Source organism: Schistosoma mansoni, chromosome 1 (assembly GCF_000237925.1).
Source record: "Schistosoma mansoni strain Puerto Rico chromosome 1, complete genome".
Taxonomy (NCBI): domain Eukaryota; kingdom Metazoa; phylum Platyhelminthes; class Trematoda; order Strigeidida; family Schistosomatidae; genus Schistosoma; species Schistosoma mansoni.
Window position 1 is genome coordinate 49,067,271 of NC_031495.1, and position 24,623 is coordinate 49,091,893.

At 33.1% G+C, this 24,623-nt stretch overlaps 1 protein-coding gene and 1 non-coding gene across 2 annotated transcripts in view; one reads left to right on the top strand and one right to left on the bottom strand.

Annotated features, from left to right (window-relative positions):
* The window catches only part of Smp_049270 (putative heat shock protein), a 36,734-nt gene that overhangs the window by 8,116 nt on the left and 3,995 nt on the right, over nt 1-24,623 (top strand). Inside the window, exons 2-4 of the mRNA XM_018794691.1 lie at nt 6,445-6,912; nt 19,883-20,080; nt 22,678-22,834. Of these exons, the coding sequence (XP_018649078.1) occupies nt 6,445-6,912; nt 19,883-20,080; nt 22,678-22,834 (823 nt within the window). The remainder of the gene's footprint in view (nt 1-6,444; nt 6,913-19,882; nt 20,081-22,677; nt 22,835-24,623) is intronic.
* Nucleotides 17,744-17,812, bottom strand: Smp_tRNA_00076_Pseudo_TTG.1.1. Its single transcript has one exon. It is a non-coding gene (tRNA).

Below are 24,623 nucleotides of genomic sequence, written 5' to 3' on the forward strand. Positions count from 1 at the left end.
CGGCCGTCCTGGGTTCGAATCTCGCGGGTGCGGGATCGTGGATGCGCACTGCTGAGGAGTCCCATAATCGGACGAAACGGCCATCCAGTGCTTCCAGGTTTTCCATGGTGGTCTAGCTTCAATCGACTCATGATTTCAACTTTGAAAAATACTGAAATCTCCACAAAACCCCTTCCGATTGAAATCTTAGTTTATTCGTCTGGTAATAATCTACAACAAAGCTCTTTAATGTATCACACGGATTTTTGATAAACTTAGTCTTTCTGTTCCCTTATCTGAGCAATAAATTAGCTGTCACTTTATACCCTAAATCAGTCAGTCAGATACCTAGTATGAAGTCTATCGGTTGAAGTTGACAAAGCTCACATCAGCTTGTTTATAGACAATAAGGAAAATGAGGAGCGGAGTAAAGGAAGTAATATTAAAATCATGAATAATTATACACCACTGTGTTTAGGAATATTTGAGGATATCTTTTGAGTATTTTGAGCATAATAACCGATATAATCTGAGTATTTGGTGATCCTACTAAATTTAAATCAAGCAAAGTTTTAAATCTTTTAACTTGAATGTATTTACATTAGTTATTAATCACCCAATTGAGTTAATGATCAACAGGTTTTTAAGATTTTCAGTGTGTTTATCTATGGAAGCTGGCTAGAATTCGCCTGCCTGCTAACTCCTTAATCTCAATACATATAAAAACCACTAAGTAAAAACGTTTTCCAATCATTTGGAATCCATTAATTTTCATATTATTCCCACTGGTATATTTTTCTATACTCTACAAATTATTATGCTTGAGTACTTTTTTAATACTTTAAGTGTATACTATATTCAAAAGTTCGAATAGCTTGAGTCCTCACTACCAATTAGTATTAAGTAAACAACCAATAAAGAATATAAAGATTTATGGGATATACTTTTTATTTTTAAGTTTAATACAAGTACAGATTTTACCATTGACGTACCAACAAGGTTATATTAAGCATAACATGATGACTGCGAACTGTGACCCCTACTTTATCTGACTCAAAGTAGATCTACTAATCTGGATATCTTGACATTTCTTTGGTATAGAAACTAGTCACCTTTTTAATATTTTCAATTAACTTTTATGAATGATATGTTTAAATTTAAAACGAACTACCCTTACCAATGAAATATCTAGATGTTTTACATTCTGTTCATTATTTTACTTTCCCAGTTGCGTAACTAACCCCTAAGATGTTAGCTTTGAATCTTGATTGCCAAATAGTACGGAAGTATATAAGTATCCTTTATTTCGCGTCGAAAATGAATCATTTTGGTCAGTTGTTGACCCATAGAAATAAATTAACATAAACCATTGAGAACAGTACATTTCCAGAATGCTTGTTCAAAAATCCAATTGATTATTGAAAAGTGCACATTTTTTTATTGGGTACTTAAATTTCTGTATATTAAGTACCATCATAAAGACATAAAATTTTAATTTTAATCATAGTTCTGCAATTAGACTTTATTTTCATTATCCTATAAATATATTATGCTGTATGATGTCAAAACTGTCTTAAGAGTGTACTTATTGAGATTTATAGATTGCTATAAGTTGTGATGTTTAAGTTCACTTGTATGATCCTGTAATAGCGTATGAGTTAAAATTATTGAGCTCTTTGAACCACTCATCTTGTTTCTATTGTTCCATTCGGATATTCGGGAAACTGAGAATTCCTGTGAAGTACGTATGTACAAATGCAATAAAATAATAAGTTGGGAGTTTAGATAAAGGTTTCAATAATCCTTCCATAATTCTGAACAAGAGATTATGACAATTTTTTGGTATGCTTATTTAATTCTTGTATGTTTCTCATAAGTTATGCTAAGTTTGACCTTTTGGTGTAATAGACTACGGTAAATTGAAGTATCATAGTGGGCATACTACTGTTAGATTGATAATTGATATTTTCTAATATTCTTGTAGTCCTTTTACGAATTCACATTCATAGGTTGTTGTTTCTCTTTTAAAGATAACCAGTAGATTTACTTAAGAAATGTTCAGTCACTATTTTAAAAAATGATCAGACGTTTTTACTGTCATTTGTAAATGACGGATTTCTATTTAATCACAATATCTTGGAATTATGAAATAACAGATTTGAGTGTTATACTTAGTGTGTAGTAGCGTCAGCTGGAGGTTTATTGAGCATCTATTCGGTCTTAGTATGAGATTCTACAGAAGTTTACATACACTGAAATCCAAACAAGTTTGAATTCAGAACACTGTATCATTATCAATAAGCATTCAAATTGTGGCAATCTACGAAAGATATACATAACCCAACAAAGACTAGTCAAAGTTCAGACTCAAATATCAAAAACGGTACAATCCAAACACTTATTATTAAAGATACAATTAACATAACCGTTAAACAAGTTAGTAGTTCTCTCGACTCTGCAACTCAATGGATAACACATTTAAAGAGAGATGTACTGAATTTGAGTATATATATATATAGTCTAGCTTTACGTTAGTATGTGACAGAATTGATAATTGGTGAAGAGTATGCTAATGTAGTCTAATGATTTGACATGATCGTCGTCTAGTATCACCTGTTTTCTCTACTTATTTTAATTTATTCATTTTATATGATGTTTTCTGTGAAAAACACCAAATAGTTATCATTAAAAAAATCGGATTTGGATTGTATATTGAAAACTTTTTAATATCTAATGTAAACTAATACAAAATGAATTGAATGAACATAGTATCAATGATTGATATTACTCCATTGATAATAGTCTTCTACTGAACTGCTAACTAGCTGGTGGCCTGCTTAAGCATCTGGGCTACCTGTTCCTATCATCTATATATTTCAACAACATCTAATTTTGTTTGTTTTAATATATCATTATGGCTATGAATCGCACAACCTATTCAGGTGCGTTTCTGAAAAGTGTACAACCTTTCACTGTTTAGGTTACAAAAGGCCTAATCAGAGATATCGTGGTTGCTGGCAATATATACCGAACAAAATGTACATTATTTAGATCTCGTTTGACTGGAATGCTAACTTTTAACTGGCGATCACTAAATATTTATCGTTAGGATCGACCAAGAAGTAAGAAACAGAAACTTATTGGAATACATTGTGCTGAGAATTCTGTATTGTACCAAAAATATAATATTGAATAAAGCTAATAATAATTAATGAACTTGAAAAAGTGACCATAACCACTAATCATTACATTATGAGATAAATTCACTTCCAAGTTTTGATTAATGAGATAATCCATAATCTATCTTTGATACTATAGGTTTGATGCTATAGGTTCGAAATTAGTCTCATATGGTATAAATGCATTTATACTTAATATTTTGTCTTAAGTCTTGAGTTTTAATAGTAAGTAGTTCATTCTTTCACTTTCATTCAGCACAAATTTTATTTTCACTGTTATATAATTAGTTCAGTTTTAATTTCATAATGCTAAGTTCCTCTCGTTAAACTAAAGCCTATGTGTAAGAACTTGATTTAATGAATAATTTTTTGTAAGGTTTCATATGTTATTTGATTGCTGGCTGACAGAATTGAGACTAACATGTGATTAAGCATAAATTTATTACTACTAACTATAAAACTATATTATTAATCAATATACAATAATTTTATATAGCTGAGATCATGAGTCAATTGAAGCTAGACCACCATGGAAAACCTGGAAGCACTGGATGGCCGTTTCGTCCTATCGTGGGACTCCTCAACAGTGCGCATCCACGATCCCGCTCCGCGAGCGAGATTCGAACCCAGGACCTACCAGTCTCGCGCCAGAGCACTTAACCGATAGACCATTGAGCCGGCATCCAACGGTGTTCATGTCCAACTTCAACCAATCCACGAAGTTTGAGCAACCGTTCATCAATTGTCTTCAGTGAGTTGTTATCTCACAAAATACGTGGTTGAACGTTTTATTCAAGTTGAACATTTTACTCAATCATTATACAATCTACAATGAAATTGACTGATAGGTTCTGGGTTAGAATCTCGTGAGGCGGGATCGTGGATGCGCACTGTTGAGGAGTTCCATTATAGGACGAAACGGCCGTCCAGTGCTTCTAGGTTTTCCATTGTGGTCTAGCTTCAATTGGCTCATGTTTTCAACTATTAAAATACTAAAATCTCCACAAAACCCCTTCTAATTATTTTATATTAACAAATTACTAGGACTCAAATAACAGTGTTCATATGTTATTTTTGATGTTATTTTAACTCTAATGCTTCATTGAGATGAGATGATTTATCTAAAACTAGTTTTTTTATCATTCACTTAACGAATAAATAAGAATCTACGAAGTTTCAGGGAAATATTTCATTCAGTTAAAGTGACTAACGTGGGGTCATTCACTTAGTGAATTTTTGGTATTTGAAAGCCGTTATTTTTTAATATTTATTTAATCAATGATATACAACAATTATGATATTATATGCACTACTAAAATGTCTCAAATCAGAATAAGACAACTATCTGATGTTCCGTGAATTTATGTATTTTTCTATTCATCTTGTATAGGTTTCTTAAAAGGTGTCACACATTTTCTAATATTTTCATTGATCATATACATAATGAAATCGATTCACAAGGGAGTCACTACTTAATTTCAGAAATTTCTATTAATTTCCATGAAACTGTATAGTTTGACTGTTACACTTCTGTTAAATGATAATTTATTTATTTTATTTAAACACATAAATATTGGTACAAGGAAGCACCAGATACATATGCGCCACACAAATATCATTTGATTTGTGTGAGGGCTGTGATACTGCCCGAGTGCCCAAACCGAAGTAGGTGGTTTTCTTAGGGGGCCACACACGATGCCTTTGACCAAAAGGTCTGATCCACAAGGCAGTGGAGCATCGTGAGGAGATTCAGTCCCATGGTAGCCGGCAACCAACGATTGATTCGTACGCCATTTGTTCCCTCAGGATACTGGAGCCCATGTGCACGATTGGTTTGGAACCAGGGTTTTCCAACTCCCCTAGGTGGATCCTCCACATCCACCAACGCTGGACATTCGCTCTTCGTCCTCTCAATTTCGTGAACAACACTAATGCCACGAGAAGGCAGTGAGTAGGACTTCCCTGGAATAGGCTCTATACGCGTGGCCATGTGAGAGTATTTTGAGAGGGAGAGCGGACTCTCCCCACTCTCGGCCATACCAGGGCACTTAGAGGCAATAATGATAATATGACTTAAGTTAATTTAATCTGAATGTGCATGTGTATTTTTTACCACCTATTCTAGTTACTCAAGTATTAATTTACCAAATACTGTTGTACTTTTTATTATTGAAGTTTTGTATAAAGATGGTTTGGAATTATGATACGAATAAATTTCTATTGGTTAATTAAACTAAAGATTACTTAATTACCATAGTATTAATTATCTGATTATATGAAATAAGCAAGATTATTTTCATTATTTCATTTGTTTTAGTAGAAAATGGTTAGTACTATTGATGTTGTAAGTTAGTTATAAATTTAATTCCGATGATCAATATTAGAATGAATCTTGTTAATTATGACATCAAAATTCATATATGAGGTGATGTCGGATGGAAAACCAATGAAACATTGAATAGCTGTTTCACTGTCGTTTCAAAATTTCTAGTTAAAAGATTGATCAGTATCATCATACTAGGTCGAAGAGTGAGATAGTTACGTCTCTCATTTGTTCAATGTTTCAAGACTGACTATGATTCTGAAATGATCTAAATTCTTCCTGACTACTACAGTAAAATTTGTAATTTATGGAAATTTATGTAGGCATGATATCCACCATAAATTGATTTCAATGGAGGTATGTTGAAAATCACGGATAATTGGACAGTTGTTTTATCCCAGTATGAAATTCCTCACCACTGCATACCCATTACCCCATCAGGAATCAAACTCAAGATCTTCACGTTTCTCTGTAAATATTTAACCATGTTTTGGATGTTATCAGTATTAATAAAAGGTTCAAGAAATCATTGATTGTACTCAAATTAGTTTACACGCAAATTGTTTATTCGAATAGTTCACTGTTATTAGTAATATCAAATTCTTCTATGATTAACATGAGGTCAGATCCTAGTAAAACGAATGGATTTTATAGAGAACTCCACGTTTATTATCCGAATCAATAAAGCTATGCTCAACGTCCATGATTTTTCGATGAATAGATCATATTTAAATTTTGCGTAAAGATATGTTTAAATATTTAAAGAGTTACTATGAACCTTATCATCAATACAAATTCGAATGTAAAGGTTTTGATTTGTATCAATCATGATTCTGACTTTTTGTTTGTCAAAGAGTAGCTAACAATCCATGATTTGAAAACGAACTCTTAGTGTTAACATAATGTATTGTATCATATATTTTATATGTCTCATTGATTCATCTTTTATCTTTTGTCTTCCAGCCTGTTGATGATTTTGATCTTGACCATTGGGGTAATTTTGAACCGATTCATTCACTTGATGATCCATCAACTATGATGGAACAAATGGAACGTCGAATGGAATCATTACGACAAAAAATGGGAACTATGTCTAGTTTTGGTCCATCACATTTTTCTGGTCCTAATAGTTCTACTATGCAAACATCAAGTTCACGTATAACATCATCCACATCGCATAGCAGCGGTAGTGATCCAAAAAATTTGGTGACTAAAAGTAATGTTGTAGAATCTACACAACATACACGTACAGTAGATGGTGAGACAACAACAACTTCAAGTCATTCTAGTTCATCATCTAATACATCAGGATTACCAGGCAGTAAAATTAATTTAACTAATACTCCAGGAAGTTTAATTACACAAACGAGTGTTCCATGTGGTATGATGGATTTTCTCAAAGATGCCTATGAATTAGGTGATGATGGAAAGGTAAGATAAAATTTATCAAATTTTTTTTCTTATTTTCAATTTTAAATGAAATGTTGCGAGACAGTAATTTTCAAGTTCTAATTGTTATTTTTCAATTCTAACTTGCATTTATACTAATGACATCATAGTGTTGAGATGATATTTGAATTAACTATTAAGTATATGTTAAATATAATTACTACAGAACTTGAAAGTTTACATAAATCATTCCAAGATCTATAAGATCGGGAAGTTTTGTTAAAAATCACTAAAAAGATACTATATGTACTATATGTGTTGATCTGCACAACGAGACTCGGACCCAGTACTTTTTATCTCCAAACACTATACACCTTATCCACTGAGCTACTGAGTTCAAGTAGCCATTCACCTGTGAAACTAATATAATACATCGAGGTGGTGAATCTTAAATAACACGAAATATGCATCCTAGAGCCCAGTACTAACCAAAAATGAAAACTAGTCTTAACTATCTATTTAGTTGATATCAAAATGATATAAATCATTCGTTTTATCATTGAATACATCTATATATTGAATACACTAATTGAAATAGATGATACACTTCAAAAGACTAAATTCATTAGATCAGTACTGTTTTATAAATCGGAATCGATAAACATAAATTAATTTTTGACTTTTTTTTTAGTTTTTCTTTCTATTTACAATAATCTAAATGAACTTTAATACATACAATCCAACATGGATAATATTGTACACTTCATTTTATTAGAAAGGATTTAAAATAGTTATATCTAAAACTTGTAAAATATTTTTACACATTATTTAGATTACGTAAAAAAAATTTTTTGGCATTTGTTTTTCTAGCTTCATTTTAACACTATAGAGTAGTTTAATACACTTAATTATTAGCAAAGATGGACAGTGGCTAGCAGTGGAATCCAGGACGCGCGTCTCGTCCTATTTGGGACTCGTCAGCTGGATGTGCCTGCATCTCAGAGTTGATGTTCACTCTGGGACTCTAACCCGGTACCTTTCGCTTCAAACTCCATCGCATTATCCACCTAGCCATTGAGTCCTGATAGCCACTTGCTTGTGCAATGGAGTGAAGCTTGAATTCACTTGGTAGGACGAAACGCGCGTCCTGGATTTCACTTCTAGCCACTATCCATCTTTGCTTATAATGCTTGTGAATTAAGGCTATATCGAGGCAATATGCACAGTATGCACATATGCCAAATGAATGCGCCAATTAACATTTTAATATGAATGTCTAAGTTGAGTAGATTTTTTTTGAGGATTTGTTTAATTTTGGCGGAGATATAAGAAAGGAAAACGATTTGTTAATAGTATGAAGTTCAATGAATGAAGGTCGTTAGATATCATACATAACATTTTATTAATATAGGGTTTTGCTCAATTACTTATGAATTGACTGAAATTGAAATTGTCAACCATAAAATGTCATCCTATAGTGATCTGATGGTAATAAGGTTATCACAAGCCCTAAAGATCCTTGGGTCAATCTTTAAAGGGTTAGTTGGAGCACACTATGGAATAGTTCCATTTTATTTATTTATTTACTTAAACACATAAATATTGGTACAAAGAGGCACCAGATATATATATGCGCCGCACAAATCTCATTTGATTTGTGTGAAGGCTGTAATACTGCCCAGGTGCCCAAACTGAAGCAGGGGATAGTTCCATACTTAGGTGAAACAATTGTTTAGGCTTTCTAGTTTTAAATAGTCATCTAGCGAACGCCAGTCCGTGATGCGGACAATTTGTAAATCAGACTAATTTTCACAATCCTCCCGTTTGGTATTATGCACATGAATGATTGGCCAGCTATTACAGTTTTGTACCTGGCCAAATAGTTTTTAAATTTTTGCGGTACAATAGTGTAAGCATGTAAGGATTATAGTTGAAGTAGTGAAGTTTAGTGTTGGGTTTTACTGTATCCATAGTTGGTTTTTCATCCTCTTGTTGTCTAGACTGGTGACTCATCACGATAACCGTGAAGATGACTCATTAATGATAGTTCCATTGATTCGAAAATAGGTGTTCATTTACACCACTAAGCTATTATTCAGCTATATTGGAGATACGAGAGAGCCTAAATTTTAGTTCAAATGAATTCTAATTGTATTTCAATAACTTGCCAACATCTGGAATATCCATAGTAAAAGAAAACCCGAACTTACGGGACGTAGCATTGACCAGTTCCATTTCTCTGTAATCAGTTAAATACTTCATCAATACGTTGTGACTCAGAGATTGTGTGCACCGTCTTAGAAACTAACACTATAAGTTTTTCTGAAACCAAAGTATGAGTAAACAGTCGATCCCAAGGTAAACAGTGTCACCTGGATAACATTTTATAACAAATGTGTTATACTGTAAAATATTTGAAGTTTTCATTCTCACAAGCTTAATAGCCTTATGGATGAACAACAGAGATTGAGAGCATAATTGTGGGTAGTAGCCCAACACTATAATGAATCGAGATATACGTTCTAATATGATTATGTTTGAAGAAAACTGTTATCGGATTAACTGATTCATAACAAACATTATTATGAAGTACTGATATAGTCAGTAATATACTTAAATGAACTGTATTCTCAATGACCAATATATAAATCATGTAGATAAAGGATTAGCACTAGTACATTCACAAAATTTATGTATCAAATTTTTTTTTAGTAAAAGGTAAATAAAGTATTTCAGTGGGACTTTTGTTTCTTAAGATTGATGTAAATAATGAAAACAATCTTGTTTGTAAATTATGCTTTAAGTCATGAAAACCTATGACGAATGAGGCCACTTTTTATAGAACATGTGGGTAGTAGCTAGAAATAGTATCTGTGACTCCAGTTTTGTTTATATTTGGAACTCTTTAGATGTACCTGGATCCAGGTGTTGGTGTCCATATTGTGACAATTGTTTCGTTTAGGTTTGACTGTCCACAATATTCCAAATCCATTACCCCACACAAAATCAAGCAAGGGACTTTTAAATTTAACGATAAACATGGTCTCCTTAGACGCTAGTAAATCGAAGTTCAATGGACCAACTTCATTCAATTTGTAATATGGAACAGGCCGTTAGTGAGCTACTGTCAAAACCATAGTTTAATAATTCACATTAGAACTTCGAGCCATTGCGTTTATGGAGCTAATATCAGTTTGTCATGAAAACTTCGTTATAAATAAACAAAAACCTCCACACATAAACCATACCCAATAATTATATATTTCAGAATAAATTATTTCATTTTAGTTTGAGATCATCAGAAAGTGATCTGATAGATGATATCAAGCTTCAAGGGTTCTAATAATCTACTTCAAGAAGTAGAAGTGTAGTATTAGATACATATTTACTATAAGCTCGAATTAAGAATCAACATGATATCGATCATCATACATAAAATTTAGTTTACAAGTCCATTTCATTCTTTGAAATTCCTATTCAAAGCTTTAATTCGTAGTGGGAAATTATTTTTAAAACACATTTCACTAAATTGCTGTTGTTTGAAAGTTTATAAACATGATGATTAAACTAATATAAAGTCGTCTAAGTTCAAGGTTTCCTATGTTATTCCTTACCCGAATTCAACATAATTAAGATTCATTTAAGGATTATATAATATATTTGTATTCTAAAGAATTTCTTTAGTTCTATGGTATTTCTAATTGAATAGCTAGTTTAAATAATAGTCGGAGAAAGACTGGCAACAATATACATACACTAATTGTACTGAAATAAATAGAAATGATCAACAGTAGAAATAAACTTATGAATGAGATATTTAAATGTTTATGAATGTACAACCGAATCTTAGAAACACAATTCCCCTAATTTTTTTAAAATAAAACCTACGATTGCTACAGATTTCAAATGATTGGATTCAGTTATTCCAAAACAATATTGTTTGTCGGAATATTCATTAAATTCATCTGTTTACATTAGATTATTTTGTAAGTATGGTTCTATCATGTTGGTTATCGATGAAAGATTGGATAAAACAAAAACAAAATCCTACACGTATTTACATTATAATCTAAGTTAACACTGTACTAACTGAAGTACACTAAAATGTTAGGCAAAATGTGGGGGCTTACGTCATTAATACCTGTTTTTGTTATAGACTAGGGGAAAAAAAGGTTTGCGGTCACTGATAAACAATGAAAAATCATATTTTTCCCTACTTTACCACTTTAAGGTTGAAACTATTCTCCATTCTCTCCTTCAGTGTATCTCACACAGACTGAGATTGATAGTAACTGAGTGAAATTTAAGTGGAAAATGTTTCAAAATGTAGGATATTCACGTAGCCATCAACTATTTGTAACTTTTGAAATTACGAGGGAGATTTGTAATTCGGATTATTTTGATAATGGTAAGTTCCCTGAATTTAAAAAATTATTGTAATGATTTCATTGTCATTCTGGACAATATTCAAAGAACTAAACTATTTGAATTGAAAGCTGAAAATATTATCTAGGAAGATAATGAAATTTTTTAAAAGTGAATTATCCAACTTAGTGAACTTGGTCCCATCAAAATGTAATTATTTTCATTCACTGAACACTAATCCTCATGTGTTAATATTTTTTTACAATACATGATCGATTGTGTCGTTAAAGACTCAGTTTCATAGTTGGTTGTACATTGAGGCAAAGTGATTATACCACACTAAAGCAAGCTTTCAAACATTTAACTCGGTATAATTTGGTATAAATAGTGTATATACAATAGAAAACTCCGTCTGTAGCTCTTCTGGAGTTACTGCCGGTCCCAAGCCCATACAAAGGAGGAGGGTTGGGCGTGCAATCGGCTACTCCATCCCGTAGAAAACAATATTGCTAAAAAAACGCTAATTAGAATAAACAATTAAAACTCTGTCCTCCGAGTTGAAGGAATAAATATGACGCCTCACGACGAAAGCCGGAACTCTTCGGACGTCACGAGGGCGATACTCCTTTTAATAACCAGAGCAACAATTTTTATAGGTACACGGAACGTCCGAATAATATGGGAGACCGGGTAGGTCAGTCAAATGGCAATGGAAATGAGGAGTTACAAATCGGTAGTAATCGGAATCAGCGAAACCCATTGCACGCAAGCTGGACAACAAAGGCTAGGTACGGAAGAGATGCTGTTGTACTCTGGTCACGAAGAAGAAAATGCTCTACACACTCAGGGATTTACTTTGATGCTGTTCAAAGAAGCATGTAATACATTTATAGGACGGGAATCTCATGGACCCAGGATCATCAAAACATCATTCAGAACAAAGAAGGGAATCACAATGAATGTTATCCAATGTTATATGCACCCACCAATGATAGTAACGACGACGATAAAGATCAGTTCTACTCGAGGCTGCAATCGATCATAGCGACGTGCCCAGGAAAGGAGCTGACAATCCTGATGGGAGATCTAAACGCCAAAGTCGGAGTGGACAAGATCATCGAGTATAAAGATATCATGGTACGACATGGACTGACTGAGAGAAACGAACAAGAATGGTGAGAGATTTGCAGTTCTATTTGCATTCAAAAAATTGGTTATAGGTGGCACAACATTTCCACACGAACGCATACACAAAGCTACATCGGTCACACCGGATCAGACTACACACAACCAGATAGATCATGTTCGCATCACTGAAAAAATCAGAAGGTCAATGGAAGATGTGAAAACCAGGAGAAGAGCTGTCATAGCCTCGGATCACCACCAACTGGTGGTTGCGAAGATGAAACGGAAGCTAAAGAAACACTGGACAACTGGGGGAACAGCATTACAAAGGTTGAATACAGCCTTCCGTCAACGTACTCACAAACTCAACGAATTCAAGATAGCTCTCAACAACAGGTTCCAAGCCTTACAGGATCTACTGAAAGAAGAAGAAACTACGATGGAGGACAACTGGAAACGGATTAAAAAAACACTAGCTTCAACGTGTCAGCAGGTTCTAGGCCGCAAGAAGCATCATCATAAAGAATGGATCCTCATCACAACCCTGGAAAAGGCTCAAGAAAGTAAGGACAAGGAGACAGTGATCAACAAAAGCCGAACAAAAACAGAGAAAGTCAAAGCAAAGACTGAATACACTGAAGCAAGCAAGCAAGTGAAGAGAAGCATTAGAGCTGACAAGCAGAAATAGTTGGGAGACCTAGTAACAACAGCAGAAAGAGCTGCAAGAGAAGGAAATATGAAAAAACCATATGACACGACGAAGAAAATAGCAGAAAGATATAGTAAATAGTGAGACCGATCAAGGACAAAGAAGGAAAGTCAGTGGCTAAAATTCAAGAACAGAGGAAAAGATGGTGAAACACTTTAGAGAACGCTTGAACAAACCAGCTCCATTGAGTCCACTGGACATGGAAGCAGCACACAGACCTTCCTATATCTGTCACTCCACCAACGATCGAAGAAATCAGGATGGTCGGTCATCAGACAAATCAATAGTGGGAAAGCAGTAGAACCTGAAAATATACCAGCCGACGCACTAAAGTTAGACTTAGAATTAACTGCGAAGATGCTCCACACTCTCAGGACGATTTGGGAGGAAGAACAAGTGCCACTGACAGAATGAAAAGAAGTACATCTCATCAAGATACCAAAGAAAGAATATCTGAGCAAATGTGAGAACTACATAGGCATCACACTATTATCTCTTCCAGAAAACGTTTGCAACTGTATTGCTGAACCACATAAAAGATTCAGTAGACCCCCAACGTTGAGATCAATAGACCGGATTCCGTAAGGACCGATTGTGTATAGACCAAATTGTGACACTACAGATAATCGTTGAACAATCAGTTGAGTGGAAATCGTCACTGTGTATCAGCTTCCTTGACTATGAGGAAGCATTCGATAGTGTGGATAAGAGAACAGTATGGAACCTTCTTCAACAATATGGTGTACCTGAGAATATCGTCGACATCACACGGAATTACTACGGAGGACTACAGTGCGAAGTGGTGAATGGAGGACAGCTGACAGACGGATTCGAAGTAAGGATCAGAGTCAGACAAGGTTGCTTACTCTCCCCTTTTCTCTTGCTTCTGATGGTTGACTGGATTATGAAGACCTCCACATCTCAGAGGAAACACGGAGTACAACGGACATTTCAGAATCAATTAGACGATTTGGAATTCACAGATGACGTGGCTCTTCTATTCTATACACTTGAACAAATGCAGATGAAGACAACTAGTGTAGCAGCAACCTCTGCATCAGTAGGCCTCAACATACACTAGGGGAAAAGCAAGATCCTCAAATACAGCATGCAGAACACCAACCTATTCACACTTGATGGAGAAACTCTGGAATCCCGCGTGCAGGGTCGTGGATGAGCCCCCGATGAGGAGTCCCAAACTAGGGCGAAACGACCGTCTAGTGCTTTCAGGTTTCGTACAGTAGTCTATTTTGAATAGATTCATGATTTTAATAGAATTCAACGATCTCCACAACCCCGAATTGAAAATATAGTATAACTATTTCCCATACAAGAAATGTTTTCTATAGAGTATGTCTCTTCATATTCCTTCCATTTTATTCAATATGTCTAACTTATAACTATAATTATTGTTATTAAATCTAGTCGTAGTAACAGACAATAGTAATACCCAGCTAACTTCATAATCACACCATCGTTGCTCATTTTATTATACCATTTTTTTAAAAATCAAAATTTCAAATATTTATTCGTGTATAATACCTATGATTAATGAGGTACCAGTTGGAGTGTAAGACATAAATCCACGTATGGATAGGGAAACAGAAGATCAGATAGTTGGGTGTATTTCTAAATATCCTACATGCAGTCAAGTTATTAAAATACAATTAAGATTCACTTGAACTAATATTTAGACTATCACATCTTAATACAGTTGAAAAGCTCAGTAACCTTGGTTTTTAACTTAGCACTGAATATGGGGATAATTATAATCTATGGTACTTGTGTCAATCACTACTTGAAATTTTTGTAAAAAAAAGTGGTCAATAGGGAAAACGGGTATTAAAAGTATATCATATTTTCTGTTGTATTAACTTTGCCAATTAACAGCTCCCCTCTCCACATTTCAATAATTAAATCCCCATGGTCTTTTGTTTTCATTTCAAACACTAGGAAACTTAAAACATTAATTGCTGTAACAAATCTGTTTAATAACGACAATTTATAACTTCACGAAAGTGTAGGCTGATAAATGTACATTTTCATTATCGATTCAAATTTTAATCTTCAATTCAGTAAAAACGAAATTAATTGAAAAATACGAGGTGGTTTTTTTTTATTCTCGTCGCACATTATTTTATTTATTTATTTGAACACATAAATATTGGTACAAAGAGGCACCAGATATATATGCACTACACAAATTTATTTGAATGGTAAAAGGAGTGCGAGTAGTATGTCCAGAAATCGTTGTCATTTCATTTTAATTGAATGAGGGCTATTATACTGCTCGGGGGCCCAGACTGAAGCAGGTGGTTTTCTTAGGGGGTCTTTGACTTAAAGGTCTGACCAATAAGACATTGGAGCATCGTGAGGATTTGTGGTGCACAAATATCTGGTGCCTCCTTGTACCAATATTTATGTGTTCAAATAAATAAATAAATAAATACATTTCATCACGAACTGAGATTAGCTTTAATGCCGAAACTCTATGTAGCCAAATGGATCAATAAAACTTCGCGCTAAAATCCAACACTCGCTGTCTTTAATTTTATTGGTTCATCCACTAATTATTATCTCTCTCAATGATCTAACGATTATATGTTACGTTTAGGCTATTATCTTCAATTTTGACTTGTCAATATGATAATTTCAATATTGACTACAATTTAAAAGATAATACTGGTTGTTAAATATGTTGTTTTGAGCTTATGCGTGCAGTTTTTAGAATTTCATTACATAAGTAAAATTAAACATACATATATGTGTATAGGAATTGTTGCCTAGTCGTGTTATTTAATTTATGGTTGCCTATCAACTATGTTCCTAAGTTTGAATATAGAGATATGTATTAATTTAGTAAGCTGTCTGTACTTTAGCCGTCTAATAATAACCGACCTATTGAAACCTAACAACAGAATCTTGTGCACTTTTCAAATGATATATGGCTTGTAGTTATTTTCTTTTTTTTGGTGTTTTTTTTCGCATTAGTTACCAATGTATTTAAATAAACTTAATTTTAGGCTAAGTGATAAGTTTTTATACATTAGGCGCATTTGTATGACTAACATAAAGCGGCATAAAAATAAATTCACTGGAAGAAACAATACACTTGATACTATAACGATGACTCATCTATTCAACCAAATGACATAAGAATTACATTTTTTACCATAAATATCGCATTATCAATGCATTAACATAAGATTAACATTACATGGATAAAATTTCACATTCAAGTCTGCATTGCCATGTGTTTGTTATCAGTTAAAAATAACTTGTAACTGTATCTGCATTTTGTATGGTCCAAGTTTAGTTGGAATCTGATTAGGGTTTGTTTGATCTACAATTTGGACACAATTTTCTTCTTACTTTAATATTTGTTAATAGTTGAGCCAAATTTAGTTATCAGTAGCTTTATTGTACATACAAAAACGACTAGATTGGTTATAAAAAAAAAGCAATGTGGTATAAATATAGTTTCACTGTGTTTCTGTAATATCAATGGTCTTACCCACACTCTGATGATTAGGTTTCATATATTAGAAAACATATAAGTTATTGGTGAGAGTTTTGATAAAGTTAATTTAGGTAGGTTTTTTTTAATTTTTACCGCTAGTTTCTTTGTTATTGAAGTAGGACAAAGGAAATGAAAAAAAAATATCACAATATTCACTGACTGACATTAAAATGACTAAGATTTCCTTTCTTTTAACCCTAACAGTAAATTTTAGGGTATGACCATAAATATAAGAAAAAAATAATAGAGGTTGATTGAATTGTTATCACAATATGTGCTCGATTTGTCTAGATGTGCACTTTCTTTCGCCTAAGTTATATGGTGTAATATGGCTTACTTTTATTTAAAATTTGTCCTGATGGTGTTACCTAAATGGACGATGGAAGCTTCACAATAAAATCAAATCTAGGAAATGCAACTTCACTAAAATTATCCATCCAAGTTTAGAATCTCCTCTACCATTTCAATAATTGAACTTGAGTACCACAAAGATAATTACTTTCTGTTGCCTCTTGATACTTGAAATTTTACAAAGTGGACAGAAATATTTTGAACTGTCCTAACAACTCATCTACTGAAGAGGTATTTAAATATAAATATATTGTGGATGTTTAGCATAATAAAACAAAATTACAGATTCTGAGTGTCAGTTTTCATTGAGACATCATCTCTAATGAAGATGCAAGCGTGAACAAAGCTAAAATAACTTTAAAATGTAACATATATATATATATATATATATATTAGGTCGATGGGTGTTCACTTCTGAGAAGTTTCAGATCAGATGGAAAAAATAGTTGTTCCATGTATATTAATTTTCAAATGTTTAGCATGTGAAATTACTATATTACTGTGAATTATATCTTGGAATTACACAAAATCTCGATAAAATCACATGAATAGTTGAATTCATGGATCGATTTAAGCTAGACCACTATGGAAAACCTTGGAGCACGGGACGGCCGTTTCGTCCTAATATGGGGCTCCTCAGCAGTGCACATCCACGATCCCGCACATGGAACTTGAATCCAGAACGTTCGGTCTCCTTGATTTTCAATAGGATTTCAACTGAGATTAAATTTTGACGAATATTACCTGAAACAAAATTATATTTGGGCGTCGTCAGCTGGATGTACCTGCATCTCAGAGTTGATGTTCACTCTGGGACTCGAACCCAGTACCGTTCGCTTCAAACGCCATCGCTTTTTCCACTCAGCGCGTCCTGGATTCCACTGCTAGCCACTATCCATCTTTGCTTATAATGCTTTTGACTTAAAGTAATATCGAGTCAATCCGCACAGGATGCAGATATGCCGATAAATGACTGATTAATCGCAGTCCTAAACATCAATGGAAAGATTCAAACAAACAAACCAAGTGAATTCAAAATTGTATTTCTTTACTTTTTTTTTCGACGAATTACCAATTAACATCGAATGAAAGCTTTAGTTGGACTTTATCTATAAATACCATTTATCATATCTTTTTTTAAAGTATCAAAGATTAACCGAATAATCTCCTATTTTATCCTTATAGTTATCTTATTTTCATCGTTAAATCATCTATTATGACCGATAGACTCTTTGTTTGTTTTCCACTTTTGTGTATATGGGGATTTTTTAAAAATTTAATGTTATAGCATAATTTTATTTGCAAAAAACAAACAATTTATTTCGATAGTGTAATAGGAAGACGAAGGTTGTCAGAACTATGTGATATATTAGCGCAATACATTTCGAACAACCTGATCACACATATAATTGTTAAGAACATTTATATATAAAAATAAAAGGTCAACTAGAGTAGAAATGGGGGGGGGGTAAGAGTAGACAAGGATAATAATAATAATAATAATTTGAAACCTAATCACTCTGAATAATAATCAGCTAATATTACCAGGGTAGGTTCTGATAATATTCGCCTTCTTATTACGCTATCGAAATTCATCAAAGGGACTAATCGCTTTAAATAATTTATTTTTGATTAACTAATTCCTAACATTATTCAAGGTTAAAGTGTAGTCAACTAGTATTGTTTGCCATGGAATTAATAAGTGTGTGTTGTCTTTTTTTTCTTCGAGTTGAAAGAGTGAATTGATAAAAATCTTCAAAATGAAACTAAATATGAATGATTTTTTTCAAATAGACTTTTAACTTATCATTGTTTTATGATATATATAGATAAGCAAATAACTATCAATCAACTATTATTCAATCCTAGTCGGATTCTTAGATAGGATTACTTTGTGGTTTGATACTTGTATAATTGCATAAGTTATGCGTCAGAATAAGTTAACAGTACTCATATTTGGTCATCTGGTCCTTTGTTGTTCTAATCAGAAGTTTGAGGAGGTAATGATTTTATGATAGTCTATCAATCATGTGAAAAGAATGCAGTAAATGATTTGGTGAATTTATCGTGTGTGACGTAGACAAATATTTTTTTTTCACTTTTCTCAACAAAATCAATCTTCAATTCAGGTTTTCGTTTGTTTGGAAGTATCAAATTCTCTAAACTTCATGGAACGATAGCCAACTGGCTAAATGATTTACTTTTCACTTAATAAATCACCTTGTAAAACTTATCTTCACTTACGCAATTAAACCATCTGAGTGAGAGAATTTCCAAAATTTTCCTCATAAGCTACAAATTGTCTGCCACTCTTCGATTCTCCTTTAAACTTAGGTTTCAGAACGGAACAGCTTGAATATGTACTACTAACTTTAGATCATATCATTTTTGTGTTTCAAATTTATTCAGCCTCATGCTTTTATTATCGAATAAGCTTCAAATAAATATTGCAAATACTAATAATAAATAAATAAATTCTTTATAGGGGTTTGTATAGGCGGCTATTTGGACTTTTGATACCTTTGTAGATGACGGGTCGGCGTTTAAAGCAGCAGATAACGTGTGAACATCAACTCTGGAATGCAGGTACATTCAGCTGATGAGTCCCAAATAAGATGAAACTCGAGTCCTGACTTCCACTGCTACCCTTCATCCATCTTTGCTTATAATACTTGTGACTTAAAGCCATATCGAGTTAATCCGCACAGTTGCAAATATGCCGATAAGTGACTGATCAATTGCAATCCTAAACATCAATGGGAAAATTCAAACAACCAAATCAAAATGAATTTAATCTCTTGTGTATATAACTTAGTTCAAATTTGTTAAACTTTCTCTTTATCCTTTTAAAGAGAATTGATGTCTTTTTTTAGCAAAAAAAAAACAACAACGAGATTTGTATGTACTATTTTATCTTTTATTCTATATTTTTCTCTATTAAGGTACATTTTAAAGTACGATTTGATGCAAAAGATTTTTTACCAGAAGATATTGAAGTGACTACGGTTGATAATCATCTACGAGTTCATGCTAAAAAATCAATTAAATCAGGCAATTCAACTACTATACGTGAATTTCATCGTTCTGTTGATTTACCACGATCAATTGATCATGAAAATTTTCAATGTCATATGACAGAGGTAAGATTAACTTTATTCTTAATATTCATTAGCAAAATAATTGCATTTTCAATGAATAAGCTATATTACACAAACTAAATAACATCATAGTTGAAAGCATGAGTCGATTGAAGCTAGACCACCGAGGAAAACCTGGAAGCACTGGACGGCCGTTTCGTCCTATTGTGAGACTCCTCCACAAAACCCCTTCTGATAATAACTAACATTAATTAACAATACTTATGATGTTAGTTTTTGTTCAATATGATTAAGAAATTTATGAAAAGGTAATTTGTACAATAAATCTCTATTATATAAAAATTAGTTATTATACTTATAATAAACACAAAAACGTTTTCAATGTTAATCTGGAGGTGGGCAAATTACAGTTTTCAAACTACATACATACTGTGAGGTCTTTTAGAAATGACTTGATTTGTAAATAGTTTAGAGACAAAATAGAATATGAAATGTATGTAGTAGTTAAGGTGTTTGAAATCAACCTCATCCTACTGTATGAGCATCTTGAGCAACTTAACTACGCTTATTTCCGGAAATCAAACCCACAGATGGTCTTTCTTGAACCTGAACAGGAGCACAGAAGCTAGATATCAGTGCGGTGATAATAACTATTCACAACGTTTTGGATTATTTCGAAACGTTGAACCCATAGTTTAGTTTTTCATTAACGTATTTTTTTGAAATTGAGACAACTAATTTTGAATTCCACTTAGAATAAATAGGTCTACAAGCTAATACCAGCTTGAATGAAAACTTGAAATATATAACACTGAGTGAACTTTGCATCATTAACAGAGGGCAATTTTCATAAACTAAAAGAATGTCAAATGCAGATTTTTGCTTTACAGAGTCAATATGATGTAGAAAATTAGTTATATCTAGAGAACATTGTAAGACTTGTCAACCTTAGTTTGCAACTCCTTATCATTGTACATCCACAGTTACACACAGTACCCTTAGGATAAGTTTCACGGGGATACCCTTAGATTGTTCGGTCGAAATCTAATAGTTTTCCGTTCATAACTTTAGTATCTTATATTGATATTAGCAATGTTTATAAAAATATTCCATTTGGTTGTATAAAAATTAGACTGTATCTTATCAGTCAATAGTTGGTAAATTTATGTAATTTTATTATGAAATCATATTACTATGTCTTATTTTAAACGGAGTTCAAGGTCAAGTTGAACTTAAAAATACTGCTCTATGGAATAGAAAACAAAATCTTTGAATTATATTCTTATGACAAATGCACTTTAAGAGTTGTGTAAATATTTTATTGACAGTTTTCTAAATAATCAATATTCTTTTATTATGGTTACAAAAATAAATAGGTTAATGATCCATTTGAATATTCATCATTTTGTAATAGAAAGTTAAAAGTAAACAACTCAACATTAAGTTGATGACTAAATGGATGAAGAGTTGTTCAGGATCACAGATCGATCGAAGTTGGACATTAACACTGTTGGATATCGGCTCAGTGGTCTCTAGAGGTTAAGCATTCGTGCGCGAGACCTAGGATTCTAGGTTCAAGTCCCACGTACAGGATCGTGTATGCGCATTGCTGAGGAATCCCATACTAGGACGAGACGGCTATCCCTTGCTCTCAGGTTTTCAATGGTGGTCTAGCTTAGTTGACTCGTCAATTCGACTTTGTAAATGGTTTTTATTACTTTTCTTAAGGAAATTTATTAAAAGATAAACTCAATAACTGAATGATATTGTACAACTCATGATACTTAATGAGAATATGGCATAGTTTCTATATGTTATATTGTGAGCAGATACTATGATATAGGTTCGAAATACAGAAATGACCACCAAGGTCAGATTGAGTGAGCATTGTAAGCGTTTAAAATGGGACTTGATTGTATAGTTGGTTAGTTTTAGAAGTATAACTACTATTATGTTGGTTCAGCCTGTTATTACGCGATTAATTGATAGTTTTGTCTTTGTAGTTACTATTCGCGTGAGACTGAGTATGAACATCAAGTACGTTAAGAAACAAATTGACGAATATTCTCCACTGGAGCCCAAAAAATAATTGTAATCTGTGGTTGAAGATTTAAGGTGACACGGGACTAGGTCATTTTCAGTGGTCTACATATATTATTTATCTTCATTTAGATCTCGTGTTTGCTACTACTCCATGGTCTTCATTTCCTGATCAAATTTATTCCTTTCAAACTATTCTTCTCTAATTTAGTTTCTACTTTCAAACATATTACTACTTCCCATTATTCCTGATTTTTCGTCCAGTAAATTTCGTTTCTTATTTTGCTGATGTGAGGCATGATAAATGGGACCGATACACAAAATTGTACAAGGTTCCACCTTGTTTATAACTGATTGTCTGTAAATTAATTGTCCGTAAGTGATATTGCAACTAAGTCATTTCCGTAATTGGAACACTAGTTTATTAACATATTTCGGTCATCCTGCCTTTACACCCAGAGGTTTTCTTAGATTCAATATAAATCATTTTAAGAGACTTATTTCATGAACAAGCAGTTACACTCTTCTTTTTTTACAAACACTTTATAAATTGTTATTTGAAACTCATTTAATTGATTCGAATCTTTTATTATTAACAGGATGGTGTATTGATACTAGATGCACCTGTTAAAGCTCCTGACTATCGAACAATCACCTTTCAAGATGATCGTCAACTTGGCATCCGACCACGTGCTGAATCTGAGATAAAAGCCACTCCCAATAGTAATAAAACACCAGTCTGTTTAACTGTAACCGGTTAGTTGCATCACTATGATTCTGTATTTTATTTTTAATTTTGCTAAATCATTGCTGTTAGGTATAATGAATAGGTCTTAGCCTCGACTTATGATATGACCTCATATGATACTATTGATGTTGAAAACAATTCTTGGTTAAACACTCAATCGTTTTGAGAAAAACAATGAGTTTCTGTCAAGCTGTATCTTTTGCCCAGTTGCTATTCATTTAAACAAGAAGGAAACTGTTGTCTAATCATGAACATGTGGATAATTTCAAGCTTTGTTTTACAAGTAGGGCTGTGAAACAAGTGCTTGGTGGATTTTTGAATTCTAGCATATTTCCAAAATAATTTATACATTATATGAATATTATTAGTAAACTAAAAGCATTTGTTTTCGGAGTCTGTATGATAGCAATTTGATAATTAAAAATTTTTTCAGACAGTAAACAACTAACCACATGTGAAATTGTAAAACATTTAAGATATTCTTCAAGAATTCATTTGTAATTACTTTCAAGGTAGTAATTACTTGATGTAATAAGCCTACATCAAAAGAAATGGTCAGGAAGTATTGTTTTCTACATTGATGCACTGAAATTTACACGGTCTAGCATAAAAGAATGTTAGAACAACACATGTAAGCGAACAATTGTTTTCAAATAGATCGTCATCAGGCTTTACTCTAATATCAGAAGGCGTTTTGTGAATATTATAGTAATTTTAATAGTTGAGATCATGAATCACTTGAAGCTAGGCCGCTATGGAAAACCTGAAAGCACTAGACGGCTGTTTCTTCCTATTGCGGGACTCCTCAGCAGTGCTCATCCACGTCAATATTTATACGAAAATATTTAACCAATCAAGGCAATTTTAGTCAATAATCACAATGAAATAGAATACGCCACCACGCACAATAGTTAAAAGTACAAGTTGGTAGTGGGAAGACAGGTGTACTGATAGTAGTAGGAATATTAAATTACGATAACAAAAGTCTTATCAATCGTTAAACATTGGAAATAGAAGGTTAAACTTGGGTAGAATAATCATTACGTAATAAGAAGTATGTAAATAATTAGATAGTGAAGAATACAAACGCAAAGAGGCGGAAAATTACAAATAAATAACGGATGTGAAAATAATACTAATAATAACAGAATTAAATAATAATAATTATGTCATTTGTTAAGTTATATCCGGGAGTGGAAGGGATATCCGGGAATGGAAGGGATAGGGGGGGCACAAATTTCTTACGTACACATAAATTGAGGCGAAATGTACGAACTCCTATGGCTTCAGCTATATGAAGGAGACGGGAACGGACGCCGTTCGGAAATGATGGAGGTATACGATGGCTCATTCGAAATGATTCCAATTTATCTACATTATGACCACGATTAACTAGATTTGCCAAGATAGAACTGTTTTTATCTGGCCCTTCCCAAACCATGCTGGCAGATGTTCACTCATTCGTTGGTTAAGTCGCCTAGTAGTACGCCCGACATAGCGTACATCTTAATAGTAGTTCCTTAAGTCAGTCCAATGTTGATTTGTTTTTCTGATATTTGCTTGCATATAAACTCAATAGTCTAAATAAGTGGTACGTTGATAAACAAAGAACATATTTTTCATGCTAACATTCATATTTTCTACTTTGGAAGTGAAATCGAAAACATGTTTACATTCAATCTAACAACTGATTTGTGCAACGGCTCCAAAATTCCCACTAGCCATTTTGCAATTTTGTGGTAAGGAGAATTGTACATATCTAGAACTGGGCGCAGAGGAAGCCCTGGTTTATGAACT